Here is a 17,489-nt window from a genome sequence, read left to right as displayed (position 1 = left end):
AAATAGTGTTCCTTTGGCTTATAGGTGAATATTGTTATGTGAAAAACTTAAATTAAAGAATTTTTATCTCAAGAAGTTTCAAAAATTAAAAAAAAAAATTAAAATTTGAACATTTAGGTTATTCCATTTTCCATTTGTTCCATTTTTCACTTTTTTGAAGTATAACGGATAATATTTACAATTTTTTTTAAAGTTGATCTTTCATAAAAACTTTTGAACCAATTTTCACATCCATATTTCATACAATTTTTCTCTTTACCTCTAACGATGAGCAACACAAAAGCTCAGAGATAACCATGAAAATTTAACATGTCTAATTTTTCTTCTTTTGTGAGTGAGCTTGCCTCGTCAGGAGGAACAAAAATAAAAAACGAAGTAAACTTCTTTAAATGCAGTCAATAATGCAATAAATGTAAAACACGTAAGAGGTTTGAATACACACAAACGTAATATCTCAAATTTGTTGCTTACCCTCAGCTGGCGTCGCATCTGCTGCGGTGAAAATCCTTCCGAGTCACTCCGCCAGATGATTTTCATGTTTTATTCATTTCTATTTATTATAACACAGAAATTCTTCTGGCGTGGCTTGTACGGTAATCTCTGTTACTTCTTCGCCATGATGCCTTTCGCAGAGATAGAAGAAAAAAAAATGCCAGAAAGAGATCTTGTTACATGAAAGCAGGGCACTAAAGAAGTAGAAAGCAAAACGGATTGAGTGCATGCATATTATAATGCAGACATGTATGTAAAACATTTTTCCAATAAATCAGTCACTTCTGCAGGCGAAAATAGAAAAAGATATGAAATAATAATGTTGTGTAAGGCGCAAAAAAAAAAAACTAAAAATAGGAGCGAATTGTTACAAAGTTGAGTATGCAAAAGGAAGATTGCTGGTTCACCGTCGTATATTTTTAAATTGAGTGATCTATTGTGTTGGCAAAATTGAAAAAGTTTTTGATACGAGAATATTCGTTCAATTTTTTTTTCGTTTAGATTAGTCGCGTTTCCGTCCCGACAAAAAAAAATAACGAATTAAAGATTAAAACAGCATAAAATTGAAAACAACATTTCCTCCCCTTCCATTAAAATCTAATTTAACAAGAACTTGTTGTTGGCACACGTTCTTCATGTCCATTTCCATCACTCGATTGTCGCACTTTTTCACACGAAATCGATTACCTTTTAAATTGGATGTATAGCATTTTTAAAAACAAAATAAATAACATTTATGTGTTCATTCAACAACGGAACTTTTCTTGTTTTTAAAGATGAACAACGAACAAGGTGTAAGAAGTCAGGGATGGGCTTCAGGATTTCTTTTGTTTTTTTTAAATTAAAATTAAATTTTAAAATTTTTTCAAAAGATAATTGAAATTTAATTTATTTAATTATTAAATTAAATGAAATTAAATTATTCAAATTAAATTTAATTATTATTTTTTTAAATATTGATTTTAATTTAAAACTAAATTTTAATAAATCAAATTTATTTTAAATAATAATTGAATTTAATAAATTTTAATAACTAAGAAAAATTAAATTAAAATTATTTAATTTATTTTAAAAAAAATATCATAGTTGGCCTAAAAATTTAACGGATTTATAAAATATACATAATTCAGATTTTAAGTTTCAAAAGTTGTTTGAAAAATAAATATTTTACATATAAAAAATTATTATGTAAAAAAATTCTAAAATTTTTTTTAATAATTTTTATTCATGAAGTGAATAAAATATTTGTGGAATGAAATTAAAAATTAAAATTAAATTAAATAAAAAATATTCAAAATTAATTAAACAAAAAATATGTAAAATAAAAAAAAAATAAATAAAATAGAATTAATTAAAAAATAAATATCAAATGGGCCTCAAGAATTTTTTAAGAGCCCTTTTTAATTTCCATACCTTCCGTAACCGATGATCTTCAATTCGATGTCATCTGTCTTTCCCTTGCACTGCCAATGTTCCACAATATGTATTAGTCTACACTCCAATTCACACAAATTCAAGTGTCAATTTTTGTTCCTTCGTCTTCGTCGAGCATGTGTCGAACGTTGCAAAAACATGAAATGGCACTTCACCAGAATTTCAATTACCTCGGCAAATTGTAAACGTTGTAAAGTAAATTGTTTTGGGTGTTTCGAGCACTTACTTTCGCTCACTCGTCACTCGATAAGTGTGTGTTTATCTACTCTCCTTCTCCTATATTCATTGGGTAACTTCATCACATGCATCGCCATAAAAATGTCTTCGGGCCGAAAGTGAATTGCAATTGAACTTTAATTGCATTGCTGAAATGCCTTTTGACGCGACGCACTCGTCATCGTCTTGTTGAATTTTCATTCCATTCTCGCAATTCGCAAGAAAGGGCGACAAATTCCGAAGAAAACATTCATATTCAAATTCCAGTCTATAAAAATGTCATCAATGGTCGGGCTTGTATATTTTTTTACGATATTGTTATTATCATTATTATGATTCACCAGCAAAATTGCAAAATAACAAGCCATTATGCTATTAACAAGTGTATGAAGAAAGAAGTCCCATGAATATATTAAGAGAGGCATAGAAGAATGTTGAACGACAAAAAAAACTACCCTCATCTTATTTTTTTTTGCTCATTCGACGAATAATGCCAACTCGATATCCATGCGAGATTACAATGTCTTCAAATTTGGGGATCGAATATTTTTTTGTAATGTAATTTTTTTCGTCTTATTAAAAAAGAGAGAAAAATAAATAACAAATATGAACTGTCGATGATGATGATGTTGTTGAAGTCGATGCACTTCTAGACACACGGAGAAAGGGATCTCGTAGAAATTTTCCTTATTATTTCCTGTCTGAGTCAAGTGAAGGAAAAAAAGCAAGAGGGCACTCAGATGTGATGAAAAAGGAGGCGTACATTTGATGTCGAGTATTACTGACATTTATTACCCTAATTTATTGAGTAGTTATTTTTATTTTTATGTCTAACGGGGCGGATAGACTTCTGCCATGGCGTGCCGGCTTTTTTTCTTTTGTTTTGATTTCGGATTTTGCTCTTTATGAGATTTAAGACGCAGCTTTGTTGCGATATTGCAGTGATTTTTGGGGGATTTTCTTAAGCTCATACCAAAAAACGTAATTTTTTGGTTACATATTTTCTTTCATGTTTCGTTTAATAAGAAAAAATTAATTATTTTTTTTGCTTTGAAAAATTATAAAAAAATATAAAAATTTTTAATGAAAAAACAAAATATATAGGTATAATAAAAAAAATTAAATATTTATTAACATTTGGAATCTATTTAAGAAATAAAAAGATTTGAAAATTAATTTAAATTAAATTAAATATTCTAAAATTAAATTTTTAATATTTTTCTAAACTTTTTAAAGCTCATAATTTTTTAATTGAAAGAAAATAAATTTTTACAAGCATTTATTTTTTTTTCTAATTTTTTAAGCAATAAAAATATTCAAAAACTAATGAAAAAAACTAAATAAAAAAATTATATTCAATTTAATATAAAATAATTTTCAATATATTTTATATTTTAAAATATTTATACCAAAATATTTATAAATATTTATTTTTTTAATTTAATTTACTCCAAATGGATAAAAATTTGTCAGAGGGCTCTAAATTATCATTTTTAATCATTTTATAACTCAAAACTGCTAAAAAATTGAAACTGAAAAAAAAAATTTCTTTGACATAGTTTTGTTTTGAAAACTATATCAAGAGAAAAACTATGTCAAAAACTGTGTCAAAGCAAATTTTGTCAAATCTTACTTCAAATGGATAAAAATTTGTCAGAGGTATATCATTTTTAATCATTTTATAACTCAAAACTGCCAAAAAAATTGAAACTAAGAAAAATTTTTTTCTTTGACATAGTTTTGTTTTGAAAACTACATCAAGAGCAAAACTAAATCAAAAACTGTGTCAAAGCAAATTTTGTCAAATCTTACACCAAATGGATAAAAATTTTCTAAATCATTTTTAATCATTTTATAACTCAAAACTGCCAAAAAATTGAAACTAAAAAAAAAAATTTTTTTCTTTGACATAGTTTTGTTTTGAAAACTACATCAAGAGCAAAACTAAATCAAAAACTGTGTCAAAGCAAATTTTGTCAAATCTTACACCAAATGGATAAAAATTTGTCAGGGGGCTCTAATTTATCATTTTTAATCATTTTGCAACTTAAAACTGCTAAAAAATTAAAACTGAAAAAAATTTTTTTCTTTGACATAGTTTTGTTTTTGAAAACTATATCAAGAGAAAAACTATGTCAAAAACTGTGTCAAAAACTGTGTCAAAACTGTGTCAAAGCAAATTTTGTCAAATATTGCTCCGAATGGATAAAAATTTGTCAGAGGGCTCATTTTTAAATTAATTGAAAGAAAATAAATTTTTGAAAGTTTTGCATTCAAGAAAAATTTTTTTAGAAAAAAAATTTTGTCAAATCTTAACCAAATGGATAAAAATTTTACATTTTTTAAAAAGCAATAAAAAGTCCCTTTTGTTTTATTAAAAACTAAAAAAATTTTTTTCTTTGACATAGTTTTGTTTTGAAAAAAACTAAATAAAAACTGTGTCAAATATTCAAAGCAAATTTTGTCAAAAATTACTCCAAAAAAAAATTTGTCAGAGGGCTCTAATTTTTCATTTTTAATCATTTTATTCAAATTGCCAAAAAATATGAAAAAAAGACCTTTGAAAATATTTTTAAAAAATTTAAATTTTTAATTTTTTCACAAATTTTAAAAAGTTGGATAAAAATAAAATTTCAATCTATATTTTTTTTAAAAGATTAGAGGTTCTTCAAAATGCTTAAATTTGAAACTACAATGAACTAAAAAATTCCTTTAAAGTTAAAATTTAATGCAAAAAATAATTATCAAATGGATTTTTTGACATAGTTTTGTTTTGAAAACTATGATTTTCTGCCAAAAAATCACAAATTGTCAAAGCAATTTTTTCAAATCTTACTTCAAATGGATAAAAATTTGTCAGAGGGCTCTAAAATTCATTTTTAATCATTTTATAACTCAAAGATGTCAAAAAATGAAACTAAAAAAAAAAATTTCTTTGACATAGTTTTGTTTTGAAAACTATATCAAAGAAAAAATCCTTTTTGTCAAAAACTGTTAAAGCAAATGTTTTTGTTTTTTAAAACTTTGTCAAATTTTTTTAATATTTAATTTTTTTAAAATTTTTTCAAAAAAATTGAAACTAAGAATTTTTTTTTTTGACATAGTTTTGTTTTGAAAACTATATGAAGTGCTGTATAACTTTGTCAAAAACTGTGTCAAAAACTGTGTCAATTAATTTTGTCAAATCTTAACCAAATTTAAAAATCAAATCATAAGGGCTCTAAAATAATCAGAGGCAACTTAATGCCAAAAAATTTAAAAAAAAACGGTTGAAAAAAAATTTTTTCTTTCATTTTTATTTTTCATTTTATTTCAAATAAAAATTTTGATCAAGCCTAAAATTGAAACTAAAATTGAAAAAAAATCTTTAATATATGGCAAATTTTTAAAAAATTGATAAAAAGGGTCAGAGGGTACAATAATTGACTAATGCAAAATTTTTTTCTTTGACATAGTTTTGTTTTGAAAACTATATCAAGAGCAAAACTGTGGTCAAAAACTGTGTCAAAAATTCATTAAAAGCTTAAAAAATTTTTTAAAAATTTTGTAAAAAACTATATCAAAGATAAAAATTTGTCAAAAACTGTTCAAATCAATTTCAAGGGCATCTTTTGGCTTAAATGGATAAAAATTTGTCAGAGGGCTCTAAAATTATCATTTTTAATCATTTTATAACTCAAAACTGCCAAAAAATTGAAATGGATAAAAATTTTTGTTAAAATATCATTTTCTAAAAAAAATTTTTGAATCAAATGGTTAAAAACATAGTTTTGTTTTTGCAAAACTAATGTCAAAAATTTGTCAAAAGCAAAAAATCAAGAAAAAAAATTTCATGATTTTTTTTGACATAGTTTTGTTTTGAAAAAAAAAAGAGAAAACGGAAAAAACAAAAACGTGTCAAAGTGTGTTTTGTCAAATCTTCTCCAAATGGATAAAAATTTGTCAGAGGGCTCTAATTTATCATTTTTAATCATTTTATAAAAATGCCAAAAAATTGAAATTGAAAAAAAATTTTTCCTTTGACATAGTTTTCTACATCAAAGCAAAAAAACTGTGTCTCTTTCTGAAATTTTGTCAAATGGATAAAATTTTGTCAAATCTTTACCTAAAAAAATTCCTCATTTTTAATCATTTTGACATCCGTAATTCTCAAAATAAAAAATGGAAAAAATTTTTGAATAGTTTTTTTCTGAAAATTTAGAAGAGAAATGTTCAAAAAATGTTTTTCAGAATCATTTTTAATCATTTTGCAACTCAAAACTGCCAAAAAATTGAAACTGAAAAAAAATTTTTTTCTTTGACATAGTTTTGTTTTGAAAACTAAATCAAGAGCAAAAAAACTGTGTCAAAGCAATTTTTGTCAAATCTTGCTCCAAATGGATAAAAATTTTCATTTTTAATCATTTTTGCCAAAAAAAAAAATTTTTTTCTTTGACATAGTTTTTTGAAAATTTTAAAAACTAAATCAAGAGTCAAATCAAAAAGTGTCAAAAATGTGAAAATCTTGACAAAGTTCTTTGTTGTTTTGAAAAAAATTTGTCAAAAACTGTGTCTCTAAATCATTTTTACTCCAAATTTGGATAAATTTTTTTCAGAGGGCTCTAAATTATCATTTTTAATCATTTACAAGCAAATAACTTTGCAAAAAAATTGAAACTGAAAAAATAATTTTTTCAAATTTTGTTTTAAAAATTTAAATCAAAGAAAAAACAAAATCAAAAATTTGTAAAAAATTTTTGTAATGTTTTCTCCGCTTTAATGACATCCGTAGGGGCGGATAGATAAAAATCTTGAAAAAGAAAAAATGACATTAGTTTTGTTTTGAAAAATATCAAGAGAAAAACTAATGTCAAAAACTGTGTCAAAGCAAAAACTCAGCTCTTCAAATGGATAAAAATTAAATAAATTTTCAAATCTTCAACCAAAAAAATTGAAACTAAAAAAATTTTTTTCTTTGACATAAAATTTTTTTTCAAATTTTTGTGTCAAAGCAAATTTTGTCAAATCTTACACCAAATAAAAATTTGTTGAGGGCTCTAAAAAAATTTTAAATTTTATTCAAAACTGCAAAAAAACTGTGTCAAAAACTGTGGCAAAGCAAATTTTTTTTCAAAAATTTTGCAACTCATAGTTTTGTTTTAAAAACTAAATCAAGAGAAAAAAAAACTGTGTCAAAAACTGTGTCAAAGCAAATTTTGTCAAATCTTGCTCCAAATGGATAAAAATTTGTCAGAGGGCTCTAATTTATCATTTTTAATCATTTTTCAACTCAAAACTGCCAAAAAATTGAAACTGAAAAAAAATTTTTTCTTTGACATAGTTTTGTTTTTTCTATATCAAGAGAAAAACTTGTCAAAATCAAAGCAAATTTTAAAACATTTAATCATTTTATAACTCAAAATTGCCAAAAAATTGAAAGTTTGACATGTTTTGTTTTGAAAACTATCAAATTGCAAAACTAAATCAAAAACTGTGTCAAAAAAACTGTGTCAAAGCAAATTTTGTCAAATCTAAAAAACTCCAAATGGATAAAAATTTGTCAGAGGGCTCTAATTTATCATTTTTAATCATTTTATTAATCAAAACTGCCAAAAAATTGAAACTAAAAAAAAATTTTTCTTTGACATAGTTTTGTTTTGAAAACTATATCAAGAGAAAAACTATGTCAAAAACTGTGTCAAAGCAAATTTTGTCAAATCTTACTCCAAATGGATAAAAATTTGTCAGAGGGCTCTAAAATATCATTTTTAATCATTTTATAACTCAAAACTGCCAAAAAAATTGAAACTAAGAAAAATTTTTTTCTTTGACATAGTTTTGTTTTGAAAACTACATCAAGAGCAAAACTAAATCAAAAACTGTGTCAAAAACTGTGTCAAAGCAAATTTTGTCAAATCTTACTCCAAATGGATAAAAATTCATCAGAGGGCTCTAATTTATCATTTTTAATCATTTTATAACTCAAAACTGCCAAAAAATTGAAACTAAAAAAAATTTTTTTCTTTGACATAGTTTTGTTTTGAAAACTACATCAAGAAAAAAACTAAATCAAAAACTGTGTCAAAAACTGTGTCAAAGCAAATTTTGTCAAATCTTACTCCAAATGGATAAAAATTTGTCAGAGGGCTCTAATTTATCATTTTTAATCATTTTGCAACTTAAAACTGCTAAAAAATTAAAACTGAAAAAAATTTTTTTCTTTGACATAGTTTTGTTTTGAAAACTATATCAAGAGAAAAACTATGTCAAAAACTGTGTCAAAAACTGTGTCAAAGCAAATTTTGTCAAATCTTACTCCAAATGGATAAAAATTTGTCAGAGGGCTCTAAATTATCATTTTTAATCATTTTATAACTCAAAACTGCCAAAAAATTGAAACTAAGAAAAAATTTTTTTCTTTGACATAGTTTTAATATTTGAAAACTAAATCAAGAGCAAAACTAAATCAAAAACTGTGTCAAAGCAAATTTTGTCAAATCTTACTCCAAATGGATAAAAATTTGTCAGAGGGCTCTAATTTATCATTTTTAATCATTTTGCAACTTAAAACTGCTAAAAAATTAAAACTGAAAAATTTTTTTTCCTTTGACATAGTTTTAAATCAAAAACTGTGTCAAAGCAAATTTTGTCAAATCTTACTCCAAATGGATAAAAATTTGTCAGAGGGCTCTAATTTATCATTTTTAATCATTTTATAACTCAAAATTGCCAAAAAATTGAAATTGAAAAAAAATTCCTTTGACATGTTTTGTTTTTAAAGTTTATGAAATTGCAAAAGGGTCATGAGGAGTACAAAAATGTGACTTGAGGAGTACGAAATTTTAAAATGAGGAGTGAAAAAAGCGTAGATATATAACATCGAAATGCGGTATAGTATGTCGTTCTTTAGACGACTACTTTCTCTATTTTTTTAAATTAGAAAAATAAAACTCACCTAAAAAAGTTCCTCTTTAATGTTTTCTCCGCTTTAATGACATCCGTAATTCCATTTTTGGACCTCTCGTCTCTCAAAATATCTTTAATTGGTAATTCATGTCAATCACGCGCTAATTCAGTTTCTCCCTAATAGAAAAATGTATCAATAGTTGTTCAATGCTCACGACAAAAACCAATTCAACTTGTCTTGTAGTCGATGTAAAAGTACTCGTATGTATAAATAATGATAGATTGAATCACTGTAACAGCACTTTTATTACAACTTTCCTCCTTCTGCTACTCTCTTTATCAATCAATATCCTTTCCAGTCAATAAACAAGCATATTTGTTTACATCTAGCTCTAATACTCGTGTACTTTTGTCTATTATTGCTTGCTGAAGCATCGACATCGACTCACCGGGCGGCAAACATTCCGAAAAATCCACGCATTAACGGAAAGTTTTTCAAAATGAGAGAAATTTTTCTTCTTTTTGCGCCAAATATTTTGCATATTTGTCGTGTGCCATGTCACAAAGAGTTCAAACTCATAAAGCTACAATTCCATATCTCTCGTTCCAACTGTAAAAAGGTCACATTTATGCAAATTGAAGCAATCTGATGACATTTTAGAATGAAAAAAAGGAGCATTTACTGTCTTTCTTGTAAGTTTGCCAAAACTTGGTCATTTGTTCTCTTCTACTATCTGATGACACACGAGGGATGAGGATTAAATTTCAATGTCGTTTCAAAGTTCAGCTTTTGTGTCGAGTCCAATATTGCGAGTCATTTATTTCATTTTGAGTTAAAAATTTTCTTAATTTATCGCAAAAAAAAAGACAAAAAAGGAAACGGATGCCAAGTTGCAAAGACGAAGAAAATTATTAAAGTTGAAGAAAAAATCGAGCGAAATTGTTTACAGACGAAATCAATTATGTTTCGCTGCTGATAAATGAAGTCTCCGTTCAAAAACATTCTATGACTGAACTCTCTGTATCGGATTTCCAATAATAAACATAAGTTTTCAATAAGCTTAAAAAGTTTGCACTCGATGCAAGAAACTGTAGGCAATCATCAACTTCGACGAAAAAATATCTCGAGTAGCAAAAAAAAAATTGTATTCTATTTCATTCTTGTTGAAACTAATTGCAATTATCCATGTTGTCGTCGTTTCTTTTGTATTTTTTCCTCCTTATTCCTCGTCGTCTTCTGTTTCTTCCAACGTCTCTTCTCCTTCACCATCGTCCTCGTCACTGGTCGCCTCTAATTTTTCATTTTGTGCCATTTTTTGTCGATGTTCGTTCTCTTCCGCCGCCGTCGGATCATTTATCTCGAGAATGTCGGGTCCCAGGGGATATTCGTCGTGCATTTGTGGCACATTTGGCGGCTCGTAGTTACGTGCGCAGTACTTTTGGGCCCATCCAACATAAATCATGTCGGCAATTTTGTCGCGCGCGAATGCAACGGCACCCGGCCAGAGATTAGAACGCATCAGTGTCACGGCATCCACTGGATTTGGGTTGTGAATTGTTTTGACAGTCCAGGCGGGTGTCGTGTCGCACGAAATGACGTCTTCCGTGCAGGGATTTAACAATGGCGGAACGTTTTCAATGTCATTTTGCTCTTCTTCTTCCTCCTATTTATTATTTTTTTGCGGGAGAAACGAGATTTTGTCAAGGAAAATTGTGTCAAATAATCCCATTGAGACTATTTACCTCGATTTCTTCTTCAAGTTCTTCTTCCTCTTCGAGTTGTTCTTCGCCATCTTTTATTTTTTGCTCTTTGTAGGTTTGAATTCTTCCGTGTTTCTGTATAAAAGGTCTGACATGCACCCAAAAACTCAAATATTTTAAATCTTTGTATGAGGGAGGCTCGAATTTTGGGTTGCGGAAGAGTTCTGTGTCATTTTCTATTTCATCTTCTTCCTGAATTAAATAAAAAAATTAAAATTTTAAATATACAAATTAAAAAAAAAAATTTAATATTAAAAGGAAATTAAATAATTAAAAAAACATTAAAAAAAAAGTAAAAAAAAAAAATAAAAAAAAAATATAATTAAATTTATTAATTTTATTTTAAAAAATTAAATATTTTTTGAGAATTTCTTTGACAGTTATGAATATTTTAGAATAAATACTGTAATTTTTATAAAATTTTCAATATTTTTTTTAAATTTAAATTTAATTTTTAATTAATTGGATTTATGGAGCTTTTAAATTGGGTCATGGGGCAAAAAGTTTAAAAAAGATTTGGAACGGCTAAGATGAAAAAAAAATAATAAAAATGAGAAAAAAAATATAATGCAAGAAAAAAATTACCTCTTCTTCTTCTTCCTCCTAAAATGAACCGGAAAAAAATTAAAATAGTCTCAATTAAAACGAAATTCATTCGTAAAATACAAACCTCTTCTGTTTCCTCTGCTTCCTCGCCACTAATATCTGTCGGTTTGCGTGCTACCCAGTAATTAAGTGGTGCAACAAATGTACTTGCTGTGATTCGTGCTATCAATGCTCGTAACAAATGGGCCTCCGTTTCGTCGTGCTGCATTTTGGGGTACGAAATCACTTTTGCCGACAGGTTTCCCGTGAGAGCTTTCTTGATTTGTTTCGATACGAGAATTTGTTTTGGCGTTGCGAGGGGAAGTTCGTGCCATTTATCACCAAAAGCATTATTACTTGCATAATAGAGATAACGATTCACGCCCTCGCCAAGGGACTCAGCTGGAGTGTCGGGATTTGGGACGAATTTCGATTGCGGTAACGGGGGAATTGCATTTTTTGACTTTGAGGTTTCGTCTTTTAAGGTCGTTGTTGATGCTGGAAGAGGAGATTCGACATTTTCTTCTGAAATTTGTTCCTTTGAAGTTTTTTGAAGACGTTCAGCGATCGCTTCTTCTGTTAGTTGAACTTCAAAAATCCAATAATTTCGTTCGAGACCGTAAATTTTGCCCCAAAAACGACATGACTTGATATTTTTGTCGCGTAAAAATTTTTCCTGCGAGAGAGTTAGCAGATAAATGTCTCGCGAAGGCATTCCAATGCCTATCAAATCATAAATTGACTTCAGGGACATCAAATTTGGGTGAATAACTTTTTCAGCAAGGATTTTATCGTCATCTTCTGTGTCATGATTGGCTCTCAACTCCTGCAGTTTTTGAAAATCTTCGATAAATTGACGTGATTTTGTTAGTTTTCCCTCAAAATCCTCTTCATTTTTCTCTTTTTCATGAATTTCTTCTCCTTCCGGGACATGATGATACCGATTTTGCCTTATTTTGCGACTAAAATCCTCAAAATTGTCCATTACATTGCGAGGACGATCACAAAGCGCACGTTGAATAATTTCCGCCAAGTGATCGTACCTAAAAAAATTTTTAAAAAATTACCAAGCTTTGAAAAAATCAATTTTTACTCACAATGATTCTCCTGATTCCACAGAAATTTGCTTTAAAATCATCTTTGCTTGCGTAAAATCCTTTTCATGATCCGGAATTTTCGGTTTAATCTCCCGAATCACGTTGCTTTCGAGAGATAAATCACTACTCTGGTACATTTTTGGCGATTTTAGGCAGATTCCGTTCTTTTGTTCGATGGATTTTCATTAAAACTAAAAAAAAAATCGCCGGTTCCTATGATATCATGTCGCAACGGATATTCTTTGTTACGAAATCCATCGTTAGATGATGAAACAACGTCAAAAATCACGTTCGTTGAATAGACGACTAATTAACATGCATCTCTCTGTTGCTTCCCGTGCGTATTACCATAACGGAGATATAGAGATGAGATGATGACACCATCATAAAAATTGTCGTCTGCCAAAAAATAATTTCAATTTTAAATGAATTTAAATTTTTGAAGCAACAGAATCTCTCTGCTAGTGTCGCGTTGGCAGTGATAACGACACACTACCAAGAGATAAATGAAGAGATTATAATTTCAATGTTAAACATCATGTAATACAACGCCACCCTGATGTATTCATAATCGTATTTTTAGTATGCATAATGCGTCGTCGTTGTCGTCGTCTTCGTCACTTGCAATTTTTGGTCGTTTTTTTGAACAGTAACACTTCATTTTCATCCGCAAGCTGTGTCGTCGCAGGTACTCGTTGATAAGACGTAATTTGAATGCTACGTCGCTTCAGTTACAGACTTAATTTCAACTTATTTACGACGGAAAATTGTTTGTAATATCTTGTTTATTATTAGATCAGAGAGTAGTGACGAGGCGAAGGTACAGGGAACGGAACGAAAGACGTCGAATCTTCATTAAAATTTCATTTTAAAATTTATTAACGTTGGGTGCAATGTACCTTCGTTACGTTCCTTCTCTTGGTTAGGAATTTTACTATTTTCTTGCAACGGAGACGACGACGACGTGAACGATGGAGGGATTTATTCTGCAGAGAGGAGACGTGATTGAATGTTAATAAATTTATTCCTTGGGAGAGAAAATGAAGAAAAATGAGGGAAAATTAATATATTTACTACTTGATGAGGCTTCTTGGTTGGATTTTTCATTGTTACGTGAGGGAATTTCTTCCTTCAGGAGATTTTCCTGAAATTGAGGTAAAAATTTTGCTCTTTTATCATTAGAGAAAAAATATTTTAATATTATATTAATTTAATATTTTTTTTTTAAGAAAATTTTTTTTTTATTTTAATGACAAAAAGAAAGAGTAAATTTGTAAGTCTTGAGGGATTTTTGTCCTCAATAAATTTTTGTCCTTTAATCAATAAAAATTCGAATTCAAAGTTTAACGGATTTAAACTTAATTAAAAATTCAAAACTTTTTAATATGATTCGGAAAATTATCCTTTTTTATTTTATTATTCTTTCATCTCTTTCAAGCTTTCAAGTAAATAAAGTTTGATTTTTTTTCAAACATAAATATTTTTTTTCAATATTATTACAATATCCATTCATTTTCCAACTAATACAATAAATTTGCTGCTGAACCCATAAAATAATAGAGAAAAACTTTTTAGTTCGTGCCACTATGCAAGCAAAGCAAAGCAAAGCCACGCAATGAATGCATGAACGAATGAAATAAAAGTCATTTTATTTTAAACATTGTGCAAGTAAAATAATAATAAAATTTGTTACTAGACAAAGTTTTAATTGAAACAAGCTTGTATGAGTTGTGAATGACGTACGTTTCATATGGGTTCAAACATAAAAAAAATGTAAAAAAGGAACCAGATTTTCAAGAGATCATTTGCAGTTATGTGTGTCGTTGTCGGTATAACAATGTGTGTTGTTGAAAATGACAAAGACGAGAGAATGGGAGAGAAAAAAAACGAAGAAAAAAGACAAACACAGTAGTAAGTAGCAACTTTTCCCGTTGTCTAATTGTATACAAATTGTCCTCATTTAAGTCGTTTTCTTTGTTTTGTTTCTGCTTTGCGTTGCCAAGCCATTGTTCGTGACTTTTATGACATGATGATGTTTAACATGAGAGGGACTTTTGTTGTCACACACTTGTTCTTTGACAATAATGACGACATCATTATACGGTTAAGGTAGATTTAACTCTTATCATTACGCAAAGATTTTGTTTATGGATATTGAATAATTAAATGGATGCAATTTACGACGTTGCCGTGTTTAATCGATAATTGCAATTAGGGATGTTTGTTTGAACAAGTTAAGTTGTTGAAAGAGGATTTATTTTTTTTTCTTCTTCTTCTTGAAGAGTGATAATGCGAAACTATGAAGTAGAGCTAAATATTTTTAAAATCCAACATAAACCACAAGAGAGAAAAAAAATCATAAAAATTTATGTAAAAACTTTCTCTATATAATAACAGCAATAACAATGCGCACTAACCTCCTTCTTCCTCTACATTTTTTCTCTGGCATAGTCAATAAAAATCAAAACTGCCATTTTTTACCGCTGAACAGAGGTATATTTGCAGAAAAATAACAAAGTTGAGACTTTTGCAATTTGTCATCCCTTTAATAGCACCCACCAATTTTTACATGAAAAACTTTTGACTTTCGTGTTCCGCGCCTCAGTCCCGCACTACTTATGAGAGATAATACATTGACTTTTATAATAATAATAATATTTTAACTGCTATTTTATTTGTCCCAAAAGCACAATCAATGAATAAACATTTTGTGAGTGCTGTGTGTACAAGATGATAATAAATTAGAAAAACCATTTTTATTCGTGCCTTTCTGTTTTTTTCAGTCGTTTCGTTTGGAGGATGAAGAAGGTAAGTGTTGCGGATCAGAGGACTTGCGAAGGAGGAAAAATTAAAGAGGTAAACGGGAGATAAAATATTAGGAGCAATTTTCATGGGCAATAATTGAGGCTTATTAGAAGACGTTAAAGGACGAGAGCGTATTTCGAAGCTTCTAGTTTGTAGAGTAAAATATACTTATGCGGAGCGAAATGATAAAACGTTCGTTTTGTTCAAGATATCAAACCAAAGAGAGCGAGAATAAGCAAGATACTTCATTTTTCTTGGTGAAGTGACATTCAAGACATAATTACGACTTGGCCTTATTTGCAATACAATATTCTAATTTGAATATCGTATCTTTACGAAAATTTCATCATCGATATTTTTTGACATTCCATTTTGCATCTTTCCAATTTGATTCTTGGAGATCTGAAATTAAAGTAAGTTAAAAATATCAAAAAATCAAAGAAAATTTTTAAATTTAAACTTTCCAAAAATATTTACTAGACTTTCGAAATCCACATCGTAGTTGTTTTCCTCTGTGAATGCTTCAAACGTTTCTTCTGAAAATATTCAACTGAAATTCTTTCGCTCAGATAAATTTTATCATTAATTTATTTTTATTAACGAACCACGGCATCATTTATCGAAGAATATCTTCCATGAAGGTGATACCAAAACAAGTATCTCTAAAAGAAATTCTTATCTATTAACTACAAAAATTAATTTATTTTCAGGAATTTAGATACTTACTTGTCCTTTCTAAATAACTGAAGCATTAGCAATTAAATTCTTGTCAAGGTTTTTATTTCTCATCGAAGTTTGTGAAATGACTCATGTTTGACTTGAGAGCTCTCCATTCATTAATCTTCAACAGCAAAATTTTGAAAACGCCTTTTATCTCTCACATTTTGCCTGCACTCCTTGTCAATATCACATTATCGATGCTGCATGCATTTATTTATTTTTTAAGTAGATGTTAAACAAGTAATCTATATGAGCATTTTTATTTATTTTCTCTTTCTCTGTAGACACAACAACTTTTTGTTATTATGGATCATTAAATTCTTGTGACAACAAAGAGTGTATTGGACAAAAAAATGCATTGAAACGAACCGTAATAATAATCCGTATTACACTAAAAGGACTTCCTGTGAAATCCAATTCAGACATGTATATTAAAGTTTCATCGATGTATAATGGAGAGATGAAACATATTGAACTATTATTTTCCATGGTGCCCAATTTCATAATAAATCCGATACACACACATGAGGAGACCGAATAAATAAGTGCTAATAGAAATAAATTTTATTGATGGAGATACAATAATGCATTTGTTTGATTTCTCCGAATATCTATCGGAAAATTGAAACTAATAACTGTCTCCCTTCCTTCGTTCTTTGCATTTTACGTGTGCGTGTTTGTGTCACTTAAATGAACAATCCAAATAAATTTTCCAGGGAAATAAGGGACAATTTTCATCATCATCATCATTTTATCGACACACAACACATAAATCAGAGATACACATTATTTAACATCAACACATTATTATTACACACCCTCGACAAATATTCCCTCAATTATTCAAGGCATATGCAGACACCGAGTGAGTCACCCTGTGTGTGTATGTGTAATTAATTGTGTGCATGATATTTATGTCACGTACGATTGTTGCAGACTCTGTTAAATTTACATTAATGATTATGCTATTATTATTATTAAAACATTCGTTCATCCATTCCGAATGACGACGATGATGATGATCATTATTATGATTTTGTGAGGTTGAATGAAATGTTTACCGATGCATTTATATTCATTATTTAAAAAGGTAGTGGTTAGCTGTCTGCACGAGACATGTAACCAATATCACAATAAATAATGATGGAAAATTTAATAAATAAATCACATTTTCTATAGTTGGATTTGCACATTTATGGTTTTGCCGTTGGAATTAATTGTTGTCAAAATATGTTATTGTCTCTCGGGCATAAATATATATGTGAAATTGACTGTCTGGTTAATTAAAATATCCAACTTACATGGGGATGGCAACTTTGTAACGGACGTTTCTTTTGTTACACTTTCAATATGCCTTTGCTTCCAACAATCGTTGTAATTCATTAGTGCAAGGAGGAAAAACGTTCATTTAATTTTGTATTACATCCTTTTTCGTTGCTAGCACGTGTAGTTGATGGAAAAACAGCACAATGTACTGACAACAATGTTTGCTAA

The 17,489-nt window shown here is 28.5% G+C and overlaps 1 protein-coding gene across 1 annotated transcript; it reads right to left on the bottom strand.

Annotated features, from left to right (window-relative positions):
* Positions 1-10,247: 10,247 nt before the first annotated feature.
* Positions 10,248-12,607, bottom strand: LOC134837664 (radial spoke head protein 6 homolog A). Its single transcript, XM_063853048.1, has 5 exons — positions 12,471-12,607; positions 11,459-12,416; positions 11,374-11,391; positions 10,771-10,980; positions 10,248-10,691 (listed from the first exon to the last, which is right to left on the bottom strand). Exons 1-5 carry the CDS (start codon positions 12,605-12,607, stop codon positions 10,248-10,250), a joined length of 1,767 nt encoding a protein of 588 aa, XP_063709118.1.
* Positions 12,608-17,489: the final 4,882 nt, after the last annotated feature.

This window comes from Culicoides brevitarsis, chromosome 1 (assembly GCF_036172545.1).
Source record: "Culicoides brevitarsis isolate CSIRO-B50_1 chromosome 1, AGI_CSIRO_Cbre_v1, whole genome shotgun sequence".
Taxonomy (NCBI): domain Eukaryota; kingdom Metazoa; phylum Arthropoda; class Insecta; order Diptera; family Ceratopogonidae; genus Culicoides; species Culicoides brevitarsis.
This window is presented reverse-complemented; position numbering and strand designations above follow the sequence as displayed.